General features: G+C 35.4%; 1 protein-coding gene across 1 annotated transcript in view; it reads right to left on the reverse strand.

The window, feature by feature from the left end:
- Window positions 1-13,066, reverse strand: part of CFAP47 (cilia and flagella associated protein 47) — a 194,664-nt gene extending 181,598 nt beyond the window's left edge. The window contains exons 1-4 of the mRNA XM_060182678.1: window positions 12,872-13,066; window positions 10,676-10,827; window positions 8,043-8,158; window positions 2,360-2,498 (exon numbers count right to left, since the gene is read on the reverse strand). Of these exons, the coding sequence (XP_060038661.1) occupies window positions 2,360-2,498; window positions 8,043-8,158; window positions 10,676-10,827; window positions 12,872-13,066 (602 nt within the window). The remainder of the gene's footprint in view (window positions 1-2,359; window positions 2,499-8,042; window positions 8,159-10,675; window positions 10,828-12,871) is intronic.
- Window positions 13,067-13,550: the final 484 nt, after the last annotated feature.

Here is a 13,550-nt window from a genome sequence, read left to right on the forward strand (position 1 = left end):
CTAATGAAAAAAAAATGAATGTAACAACACCTAAATTTCTCCCTAAATTTCTCCCTCTCTGGCATAAATGGAACCATTCACAATTTTGCCCCAACAGACACCACAGATAATGGACCACTCCACAACAATCACTGAAGTCTTTAACATATCCCATGTTTCTCTCACACAGGGCATTGTTGTACCATCGCTTTGCACATACATCCTCCATTAGCTTCCATGACATCTTACTTCCCTATTTTTTTATAAAACTTTATTTATTTATTTTCCCTTTTGTTGCCCTTTTTGTTTTTATTGTTGTTGTTATTGATGTCGTTGTTGTTGGATAGGACAGAGAGAAATGGAGAGAGGAGGGGAAGACACATAGGGGGAGAGAAAGACAGACACCTGCAGACCTGCTTCACCGCCTGTGAAGCGATTCCCCTGCAGGTAGGGAGCCAGGGGCTCGAACCAGGATCCTTATGCTGGTCCTTGTGCTTTGCGTCACATGAGCTTAACCTGCTGCGCTACCGCCTGACTCCCACTTCCCTAATTTTCTTTCTAACTCATTCAGTACCTTCTCATTCTCCCAAGACTTTGAAGTATTTATAAATTCTATGAATAACGGTGTTTCTCTTCTACCCTTTCATATTCCACCTTCTATTTAAAAGTTTATTTCAATACTTCCAAGCTTCATCTACAACTTAAACACTGGCAAATCTCAAATAAACATAGCAAAACTATTTTTATTTTTCTGGGATTTAAGATAAGTGAATCTAACAGCCTCTAACCAGTTCTACAGAATTCTAAAAAGCAAATCAATTCCAATGTGTTGGAACCCAAGATCTTTTCCCATAGGTATACCCCTTCCCTTTCTATAACCAGCCACCAAATCTATGCAAATATGCCTCCTTATGGTGAGTATTCTAAGTGAAATAAGTTGAGTTGAAGAACAAACACTGGATGGTTTTGTTCATACATGGATTATAAATGACTAAACAAATGAATTTGCAAAAGTAATAGTAATTAAACTCTCTTAATTTGTCAGAATTAAGATGATTATGGAATTAGGGGCATGGAAATTTAGTAGAGAGTGGGGTAACTTACACTGGCCATGTATGGTGAAATTCTATGCATGAAATCTTTTAATGTTTTAAATATTTATTTGTATTTATTTTTCCCTTTTTGTTGCCCTTGTTTTCTACTGTTGTAGTTATTATTGTTGTTGATGTCATCGTTGTTAGATAGGACAGAGAGAAATGGAGAGAGGAGGGGAAGACAGAGAGGGGGAGAGAAAGATAGACACCTGCAGACCTGCTTCACCGCCTGTGTAGTGACCTCCCTGAAGGTGGGGAGCCGGGGGCTTGAACCGGAATCCTTACGCCGGTCCTTGCACTTTGTGCCACATGCACTTAACCCACTGCGCTACTGCCGACTCCCATCTTTTAATTTTTTAAAGCTCTATTAAGTCACTAATAAATAAGAATAAAATAAAATCTACCACTTTACTATATTTCCTATCAGTATATTTTTCATACTTCCAACTTATACATACTTTTAGGCCTTCATCATTTCTCTATTATCATTTCTAGTTAGGCTGCTCATTCATTCCCACATTTGTAATCTCCAATTTGTTTAGCATAGTGCTATTAGCAGGACCACTGCACAATATAAACTCATTAACACACTCCTATCTTAAAACCTTCCTGAAATCTCAAGCCTTTCACAATGAAACATAAGTTCTTTTCAAGACCCTTTTGTTGCGACCTTCAATAAGAAATGTATTTTCCATTGTAATGTATGAAACACAAGCACATATGAAATGAGTTTTGCAAGACATTTATGCTATGTGAGATACATTCTGATATTTTCTGTTTAATTATTATGTTATTATTAATGCTATTATTTCTTAATTATAATGTTATACTAATGTTATTCATTATAACAACTGTACACCCTACTAATGAACTCAGACAAGGTTCTTTACTGGGTCTTATACTATTTTGTTCCTCTGGCTTCATCACATTATCCCCAACTCCATGTCTTTGCTTCAACATTAACTCAAATCAGTGTATAACAATGACTACTGACCTCAAGGATTTCAAATTATCTTTCTCTGCTTATAATCATGTCTCTAACCCAATATCACTACTAACTCCTACACACACACACACACACACACACACACACACACACACCATTTCTCTATGCTTGGTTAATTCCTATTCACCAACAGGTTCTTAGTTCAACTAATTATTAGCTCCTTAGTGGAGTCTTCCTAATCTGTTTCATTAACCCATCACATACATTCAAAGACAATAAATAGTATAATAGCAAAGTATTAAGAACTATATTGAAATCAAGAACCATTGCATGCACTCACCTTATAACTTCATTAACAACTCCTGGCTGGTCTGCACAGAAATCAATTTTAATAGCAATTGATGACCTAGGATTCACAATGCTACTAGTTGGAGAAATAACAATGGGTAACTCTCCTTCATATTTTGCTTCATATTGACCTAAAGAGAATAAAAACAGAAAGTTTATATCTGATTCCTTACTATGTTATATTTGTACCCTTAATCGTGAACAGATATGAATTATATCATCTATGGTATACTGTAGACCAAGAAGCATCATAACTATGATTATGAATTCCATCAGTAGGTTTATCCAACAAATGTAGGACTAGTGTTAGAACTCAATTCTAATACTAAATTAGTCTAATTATTGTGCTCACTTATGCTAAAAACTTTGTGTTGTTCTATTTAACCCTCATAATTATTCTACTTTACAGGTTTAATCATTATATTTTATGGAAAGTTAAATAGAAATGAGAAAATTTTCGTGATATGCCCGAAGGCACATAATTATTATGATAAATTAACTTGCTGACACCAATTCTTTAAGTGTGTCTATATCCTTACTCTGTCATGGGCAAAGTATGTCTTTCTACTGTCTTGACATTGGACTTCATGTGATTTTATTTGGCCAGTAGCATGTGGAAAAATAGGACAAAATGCCAGCTCCAATCATAAATTTTCTCTTGCAATTCTTCCAGGGAAGCTGTTTCTCTTGAATAGCTGCTGTCACTTTGATGGTCTGCATCCCATAACAAGTAAATTTAGAGCAAAGCCGCACAACTGACTCACAGGCTATAGTGAGTAACACATTCCTCCCTCCCCCAACTTGGAGCAGGGCCACCAATTAGACCAGTCAAGTTCCAGCTAATCTATATACAAATGAAACATTAAGAAAAAGTAGCCTTTGCAAGATATACAGTTGTGGGGCACTCTGTCCTATAGCGACAGTTGACTTCTGAAATTAGTAACTAACCAACAGAAATGAAAATTTCCCTTGAATTATTCTGGCCACTGGTGCTACACTTAAAGCCACTGTCCTGTCTCTATAGAAATCAATGTAGCTCGTGCAGAAGAAAGGCATTAAGAATGAACTAGCGGGAGTCGGGCTGTAGTACAGCGGGCTAAGCGCAGGTGGCACAAAGCACAAAGACCGGCATAAGGATCCCGGTTCGAACCCCGGCTCCCCACCTGCAGGGGAGTCGCTTCACAGGCAGTGAAGCAGGTCTTCAGGTGTCTATCTTTCTTTCCTCCTCTCTGTCTTCCCCTCCCTCTCTCCATTTCTCTCTGTCCTATCCAACAACAATGACAACAATAATAACTACAACAATTAAAAACAACAAGGACAACAAAAGGGAAAAAATAAATAAAATAAAAATATTAAAAAAAATTTTTTTAAAAAGAATGAACTAGCATATGAAAAATAGGTTATATGTTTCTTACTCTGGTTCTTAACTTATGACAATGCTTGTTACCTGTATTGGAGCATGAAATCTTTAATATATTATACTCTTTTTCATTTCTATGATCCTAGCAACCCACACAACACCTACTACCAAGTGGAACTCTAAATGACTTCCAACAAGTGGAAGTTGTCATTCACTGATGTCTTTAATGCCATCATACACTATTAATACAAACAAGAATGCTACTAACATAAACAGTTTTTTAAATTCCCATTTATCTGGATTTTTTTTCTGTTTGTTTTAGGGATTTGTTTATATTATGATTCGGGAGGAGAGAATGAGAACCTATTGACCAGTAGTGTCACATTTAATTACATTTTTCCATAATCATTCATTTAAATTTAGAGACTAAAATGGATTCATAGTAAAAGTACTGCAAACATAAAAATACAATGAAATATTTTATGGTTTACATTTATTGAGAGTTCACTATGTGTTGTGAGTTATGCAACCCATATTTTCTATTTTATGAAATTTGATCTTCATAAAGTATTAATTATAGACATTTAACGTATTCCACATTTGAAGCTAGAAGAACTGAAGTTTGAGAGAATAAAGTCACATAGCTAGGATGTTCTGGATTTAAACCAGAATTTGTTTAGCTTAGAAAATTAACTCTGAAGTTCTTTTCCATCCTTCTGGTTTCTCATTAAATATAAAGACTGAAACAGAATTTTCATGTTGTTGCATTTTCAGTAGTGTCCTGATTTTGATTTATATGGAAATTTAGTAAAGAAGGGCTTGAGAAGCATCATAAAACAAAGATAGGGAATACACACACATACAGAAACATGTATATGCATGGATATGAGGGATAAGGCAAACTCATAATAACAAAATCTGTTAAGCATTTTTAAAAATATTTTTTATTATTTATTTATTCCCTTTTGTTGCCCTTGCTGTTTTATTATTGTAGTCATCATTGATGTCATTGTTGTTGGATAGGACAGAGAGAAATGGAGAGGGGAGGGAAAGACAGAGAGAGGGAGAGAAAGAGAGACACCTGCAGACCTGCTTTACCGCTTGTGAAGCGACTCCCCTACAGGTGGGGAGCTGGGGGTTTGAACCGGGATCCTTACACAGGTCCTTGCACTTTGTGCCACCTGCACTTAACCCGCTGTGCTACAGCCTAGCTCCCTCTGTTAAGTGTTTTTAAAAAGTATAAAATTTGAGACCTTTTTAAGTCATAAAATTATGCAAATTCTTATCCACTTCAAATAAACATTTTGACACTATTCTCTAGAAAGAACACTGAGTTCAGTCAAATCTGAAGCAGTAAAACAGTTCCTGTTTTCATCATTTAGACATAATCTGATAAATTTTGAAAGCTTATTCAGACATGACCTAAAACCATCTGAACATTGTTGAAATCTTCTCAATATATTAAAATAGTGGCTATACAAATAATGCCATTTCTTAAATAGTAACCTTAATACCTAGTAATAACTGAAATATTTGACTTTTTAAAACTGTTAACAGGAACATGAACATCATCCTAAGAATGTCATTGAAGGAAGGATATTACAAATACAACTTTTGTCATCAAATGCTAATTTTTCTTTTTAGATATCATACTGGCTAATGTGTGGTAGGTGCTGTTTCATTCCAATGATGTAGAAGTGAGACAATGGATGTTCAGGAAGAATCAACTCCTTCCCTGGGGTTTCCTAGCTAGTAAGTGGAATAACCAAGATTTGGGCCTTAGGTGGTAGCACACCCAATAGAGCACATACGTGTTTTCAAAATAAAAATAGCTACTTCGGGAATCAGGTGGTAGCACAGCAGGTTAAGCGCACATGGCGCAATGTGCAAAGACCTCCGTAAGGATTCCAGTTCGAGCTCTCAGCTCCCTACCTGCAGGGGAGTTGCTTCACAGGCAGTGAAGCAGGTCTGCAGGTGTCCCTCTTTCTCTCCCCCTCCGTCTTCCCCTCCTCTCTCCATTTCTCTCTGTCCTATCCAACAACAACGACATCAATAACAACAATAATAACTACAACAATAAAACAACAAGGGTAACAAAAAGGATTAAATACTTTTAATTTTTTTTAATTCTTTTTTTAAAAAAAGAGCTACTTCCCAAAATCAGGAGTAAGTTTAGGAAATATTCTTCTCTTTTTCCTTTTCTTTGTTTTTTGGTTCAGAGTTTGAATCTCATGCTCACATATATGTGATTTCATGATTCCAGGCTGGTTTTTCATTCATATAGAGACAGAGGAAAGAAAAAGAGAGAGAGAGAGCGAGCAAGCATGTGGTGCCAGGGCTCAAACCTGGGTTGCATATGGCTAGGCATCTTATAACTAATGAGAAAACAAAATCTATCTGGCAGTATTGGCTAGTCTATGGATGGTTACCCAGTGGGATATTAAAATAAAGCACCATGGTGTTTGCTACTTAGATAAAACTTTGGGGTCTGCACAACCAAAGATAATAGCACCAGTGATACTACCTGACAGAGATGCAAATAAGCCTGTACAAATCATGAATCTAACAAGTGGTTTTTAATGTCCTATTAGATATGTACATAAACATTTGATATTTGGCTTAAAACTATAAAATATTTGTCACACAAAATCTTTATTAAAATTTTATTAAATCATCTTTGGTGGCTGAATCTATTTTCTGTATAAGTTTGCTTCATGAAAACACATTGTTAGTCTCATAAATATTTATGGATGTTGTGTGTTGATAATAAAGATTTTATGATACTTTACTACACTTGCTACTGTGAATATAAAACATACTATCAATTTCAGTGATGGTAGAAAAAATAGTATCATTCAACTCCAAGAATGAAGGATAATACTATGAAAATATGTTGCATTCATAACAAATATGTTTCAGTTTATAAGGTAATAGTAATTAATATAATGTTTTGTAATATTTATTACAATTAACCAAAAGCAGTATTCATTACAAATACAATGCTCACCCAAATTAGAAATACAATCCTAAGAGCCAAAGTGGATTACTTTTCCTAAAATAAAGAACCAGGTCTGAGGTTTAATTTAACTTGTTACATTAAGTAAGATAATATTAAATATTGAATTAAAACCATATTTTTTTACTTGTAGATGTATTTTATGTAAGTGGAACTATAAAATTTGGTGAAGTTTTAAAATAAAGGATATGAATAACATGTTGTGAAGGTTTTAGAATGGACAAAGAGATTTTTGGAAACTCAAACAACCCAAATAGATCTCAATTACATATCACTGCTCTAAAATACAAGCAGAGAATCTAAAAGACCACATGGTTCATAATTACTTGCCATGAGAGATTCCATTTTTAGCACTGGAATCAGATAATAAACGAGACTGTTAGCTTGCAAAATCCTACAAGGGACTAGAAATGCTATCATTTAAAACCAAAGCATACAGAGTAAAAGACATAATATTCAATGAGTAAAGATTATTGGTTGGGGGAGGAGGTTGTTTATTTCTACCCCAGGAAGAATTAATTAAAGTGTCAGACTGCTTTTGTTTTAATAATTTCTACTGAACGAACAGGTGATTTTACACTTACCGAAGACCATCAACGATAATGTATAAGCACATACAAACACACACACACACACACACACACACACACACATACACACACACACACTTTATGGAAACTCTTTGGTCACAGTAAGAATCTCTACAAAGAATCCAGTCTGGAGAAGAGAGAGACATTTATTTATTTACTTATTGCTTCTACAAATGTTTTAAAATCTATGGCATGAATTCTAAGTTGAATTTGATAGAGAAAAAGATATATTACTGAATGTGATGATAGGGCTAATGCCACATTACATTTTTAAGTGCATATATAACTTGTAATAGTGTATTTCATTAGCTACAGCTTATAAAAGAGGAATTTTTGTCTGCAAAGTTCTTAAAGAACACTTGGCCCAAATCTATTCCTAGTAAGGCACCATGCCTGATCCTAATTCTGAATGTCCTTAATACTATATCATATCTATGACACCAATCTCCTTCCTATCCTAGAGAGATTATCATCATATGAGGGTTGGGCTTTATTAATTAAAATGTAAATGGAAAATTCATCTTCCTGAATCATATCAGTCTTTTACAACCATCCTATTCAAGGGCCTTTAGTTGTGTGCTATTTCAAATGGTAGACATCTATGTATTTGTTGAAAAGTAACAGACTGTAAAGATTACACAAGATTTAGATTTCAGAAGTACCAACTTTCTTCTCAAAAATTTATCTTAATTTTTTATGACATATTTACCTGGAAGTAATCCATGATTAGTAAGACGAATTTCTCTAGAATGTACTTTATTATTAGAAACCAATTTTCCAAAATTGATTTCTGATACCATATGTAATTCACAGCATGGGATCAGTCTAGGGTAGAAGAGAGGACCATGTAATTTATTTTAATAACTATAACCTCATAGTTAAATACAGTGGTAGCATTTAGACACTTTTATCTTATTAAAAATATTTCAGTTTCCTTAGAGGAAATATACTTGTGGTATATTTGTAATAAGAGAAATTGTGAGGGCCAAGTGGTGGGGCATCTGGCTGAGTACAACATTACGATGAGCAAGGACCTGGGTTCAAGATCCCAGTCACCACCTGCAAGGGGGAAGCTTCAAAAGCAGTGAAGCAGTTCTGCAGGGGTCTCTCTCTCTCTCTCTTCCTCTGTCTCCCCCTTCCCTCTCAATTTGTCTCTACTCTAAATAAATAAATAAATAAAAATTTTAAAAGAAAGTTCTAAATGATGGAAAAAAAGAGAACTGTGAAATAAAGATATGAATACAAGATAATATGACATATTTTAAACAAAAAATAATACTTTATGTTATTTTTAATTTTATTAGTGATTTAATACTGATTTATAAAATTACATGTCAACAAAGGTATGTAATTCCATACCTTTCCCACCACCAAAGTTCTAAATCCACACTCCCTTTACTGAAAGCTACAACAGCTTTCCTAAGGTTGCAGATATGTGTTAACTATTATTTCTACAACAACTATCTGTCTATATTTGTATATAATTGTGTGTCCCCCCTTTTTTTTTTGGTCCTGTCTTCTCTTTCTTCCCAAGCTACACATAAGCTTATTAATATATCCAAATGTCCCTCTCTTTTTCCTCATCTCTCTCCAGGTCCTGACGGAGTTGGAGTTCAGAGTCCTCTTATCCTCTTCCTCCTATCATTTTTCTCCCACTAGGAGTAAGGATCAAAATTATTTTTGGGGTGCAGAAGGTAGGAGTTCTGACTTCTGTAACTGCTTCTCTGCTGGACAGGGGTGTTGACAGGCCGATCTATATCCCAGCTAAAAACAGACTTTATGTTTCTAAACTTGCAGTATACTAGACTTTATGCATGTGGATATTAATCAATACTTTGAAATGATATATGAGTTAAATGGAAGTTTCAAAGAAAAGAACTAAAAAATAATAACCTGAGTGAAAACATAAATAAAGCATTCAAAAATTTGCAAGACATAGCCAAAATAATGTTCAAAGGATCATGACAATACTATGTGTTTACCTTAGAAATGAAATGTCTCAAATCAGTGACATAATACTAACCTCAAGAGACTTTAAAAAGAGAGTATAATAAATGCAAATTAAACAAAACAAAGAAAGGCATGAGCAGCAATCACTGGAATTTAAAACAAGATAACAGGAAAGTCAATAAAAAAGCCACCATGCATGCCACCAAGAGAACACTCCATGAATGGTAGACAGTTGATGTGGTCTTTTTCTTTCTGTTACTCTGTGTCTCTCTCTTTCTAACTGGAATGTAAAGGTAAGGGGGGAAAAGTCTCCTTGTGGGGACCAGGTGGTGGTGCACCTGTTTGAGGACATGTGTTTAATGCACAAGGACCCAGGTTCGAGCCTCCAGTCCCCATCTGCAAGGGGAAGCTTCATGAGTGATAAAGCAGGGCTGCAGGTGTCTCTCAGTCTCTCTCCCTCTCTATATTCCCTTCCCTCCTTATTTCTACCTTTATCTATCCAATAATAAATAAAAATAATTTTAAAAAAATTTAAAGTCTCGTTAAAAGTAGAATCTTGCAAGTAAGAGGCCCTAGCACCACAACCATCAACAACAAAAGGTGGAAACCAAATCCAAGATGTGTGACAGAATGATGCATCATGCTACCCTTGGAAGCCAAGAGGATTATGTGGTCCAAGAAAGTAATAATGGTTCACTATGTCCACCTAATGTTGTCAAAAAATAAAGAGTAAGATAAACACAGAGGAAATGCCAGTAAATTGGCATCATGCAAGAACTACTTAATTCAGAATCTCAGGAAAAAGAATCTATCTGGAGTTTGTTCATCTGAAAATGGAAAGAAATGTCATGGAGACAAAAACTAGCTTTCTTTGATAATTTTGCTATTAAAATTGGTACCAAAAATATGGTGTAAATAAAACAGGATGCCAGCTCAAGAAAAATATATAGTTGGGCCAGGTCATAGCACACCTGGTGGAATGAACTCATTACCAAGCAGAAGGACCCATGATCAAGCCCCCAGTCCCTATCTACAGGGAAAAAACTTTGTCAGGGTGAAGAGTGCAGCAGGTATCTCTGTCTCTCCCTCTTTATCTCTTCCTTTCCTCTCAATTTCTCTCTGTCTCTATACAATAAACAAAGTTTTAAAAAAAGGTGGCTGTTGAATTTATTGCTAGGTTTACTGCTAAAGTTATTTTTTTTTAAATCAGAAAATTAGTCTTCCATTTGTTTTAAACACAATTTGCTAAAAGAAAATGTGTCTTTCAAGTTCAGCTGTAAGGAAACCACAGATACAAGTTCCTATTTATCAGAAAATATACAAAATATTTTGACTCTTCGTTTTCTTTGAAGAGTGCTCAAAACTACATCATGAAATATGAAAAGTACATACCCAGTGAGGGGAATTTCAACTTTTTTATCTCCTGTGGAAATAAGTAGTACACCATAAACATCTACATCTTTATCAGGATGATATTCCACCATAACTGTCATCTGAAGACCAGGAGCAAGTGACTTATCCAAATCAGTCATGGCTAGTTTGAACTTTGATGGGAGGAAAAAAGATAAAATTATATGTTTTTAACTCTTAATAAGGAAGTAATGTGGGTAATCATACTTATAAGTATACATTATTTTAAGAGATATATAATGAAATAGGTTTTACTCATGTTCTAAAGGAAATATATATTTTAAATAAAACATTAAAAATTCAAAAAAACTTTTAAAATTAAAAACTATATATTTTATCTATCCAATTCTACAAATTTAAGATTGTGCTTTTCCTTGCTTTTAAAGGTACACAATTTAAAAACTGCTAATGCAAATCAGTACAGAAATATATACATAATGATGAATTCTAAGACTTGTGAGACTTATCTCTGGGAAATGGGAAGGTGGGGCCACAGAACCTTGGTGGTAGGTGTGGCATGGAACTATACATTGTTGTGTCAAAATTCTACAATCCACTATGAATCACATGTACAATGGAGTGTATGTAGTATTGAAATAGAAATACAGAAAAAAACGAAGTTTGTAGTATTGAAATACAGATGAAAAGGAAAATATCAGAAAAGGTTGTTTAGTCACTATAATCATGGTTACATACATACTTCATTTTATGTACTTCTACATGGAATTGACCTAGAATTCATATGTTGTTGGAAGTAGAAAAGTGGAATGCAATATAATAATAATAATAATAATAATAGAGAGAGAGAAAGAGAAAAGAAAAAAGTGGAATGCAGTCTTCTATTTTTCTGAAGGTAAAATGTTCCTATTTCGTATGATTTGGACCATTGTTAGGGTCTTGGAGTACTCAGAATATTTTTCTATATAAATTGGTGGTTAAAAAAAATTCCCAGATCCACCAAATAGCGTACCATAGCAAATAAAAACATGCTACTTTTAGACTACTGTGAAGGAGAGAACACAGTCTTCTTAATCATTATTGTATATCTTTGTATGTACAAATCAATATTCCTATGAATCATGGTCGTGTTTTCATTTCTATACATGTAAGTTCATTTAACTCAGTTCAATTTATTATTAAATTATTAAGAATATACAATGAGTTAATAAACAAATTATAAAAAAGAATATCCCATGAAAATATTCAGTAATTTTTTACTAATAGATCAAAAATTCTTATCACCTTTACTATGTGAAAAGTTTCCCAGAGAACAAGTGATCATTATCTGTCCATTTACATTCTTTTATTTTTTTCATTGTCCTTATATTTATAGGATAGAGAAATTCAAGAATATGGAGGGGAATATAGAGAAGGATAAACACCTGCAGCACTGCTTTCCCCCTGCAGGTGGAGACTGGGTGCTTGCACCATTTACATTCTTATCTAAACTAAGAGAGAGATGAAATTCTATGAACTTGTAAGTCAGAAGGTGGGGGCAGTTTCTCAGAACATTAATTTTGCTGCTGGTTATCCATGTATAACTCCCCCATTAGTTCCTGAGTCCTCTGAAAGGAAAGTTCTGTTTATCCTGCATTCCTCATCATCTATTATGTTGTAGGTGCTCAACAATTTTGCTAAAATATAACATAAATTTTACAGTGATCCTACATTATCTGGAGTTATCAGGCACTTTAGGGTTCAAAGGCCACTTAACAATGACTTTTCTTGTCCTAATTGCACAGTATCACAAAGCATAGACTTTTAAACTGTAAAGGGGAGACTGGCATAGGATCTGCTTTTCTTTTAGAATCAAGAAATTTGGAGGTTCCATCCCCAATAAAGAAATAAAATTTTTAAAAAATTGGAGGTTCCAGAACAACTTGTTCCCCCCCCCCATTCCCCAACTCCAAGTAAGAAGGAAGTCTACTAAACAAAAAGGCAATTAAGTACAAACCTACCATGACTTCTAGATCATTGCCTTTAAGAAACTTAATTCTACCCCCACCCCAACTCCACCCCCCTACTCCCCACCCCACCCCCCTACTCCCTCCACCCTCTATCCACTCCCCCACCAACCCCCAGTAAAAAACAGGTGTCTATTCCCCCGCCAAAGATGCCCAGATGGGAAGGCTTTCTCAGAGCCCTGGTGCTCTCAAGGTCTTGATCTAGGTATGTTACCTGTGGTTTAACTGGCTCATGAAACCTGATCTTCAGGTTACCACGACTGAGATTATGTACAGTAATCGGAAGACGATACACCCTCCGGGCCAGGGCGTCCTGGAATCTCAACTCTGCCGGGGACACCCGCAGCAGTGTTTCCTTTTTCGGGCTATCCATGTCCCGGAGGACGACCGAAGTCCTGTGGGACTCCATGGCCGTCCTCTAGGGTAGCCCGCAGCCCGTGGCGGACTAGACCATCTTGACTTAGCGTGGATGGGTCGCTAAGCAACGTCTATTTGCCAGGCAGCTGATGAAACTAGACTCACACTCATTGGCTCCGCCCTCATTGCGCAGACCAATGATGAGCTAAAGAACTTTGGGGACGCAAGTGCAGAACGCCAGAGAAAATATGCTTTGGTACCTCCAAACCCCAGATAACTCACTTTGCCAAGTCCTGACGCTACTAGAAGTTGGCATCTTTTCTAACTACTCTTAAGACTAACTTTAAAGAGCAGTTGAAGTGAAGCAGTTGAAAATATAATAGCAATTGAAATATAATAGCAGAAGAAATATAATAGCAGTTGAAATATAATAGCAATCTCTGGGTCTTTTGCTAAAATGCAGATCTGTGGCAGGGCCTAAGAATCACTGTTTACTAAGGGATCCCAGGCTATTTCTACGCTACCAGACAAGGCAG

Source organism: Erinaceus europaeus, chromosome X (assembly GCF_950295315.1).
Source record: "Erinaceus europaeus chromosome X, mEriEur2.1, whole genome shotgun sequence".
NCBI lineage: Eukaryota > Metazoa > Chordata > Mammalia > Eulipotyphla > Erinaceidae > Erinaceus > Erinaceus europaeus.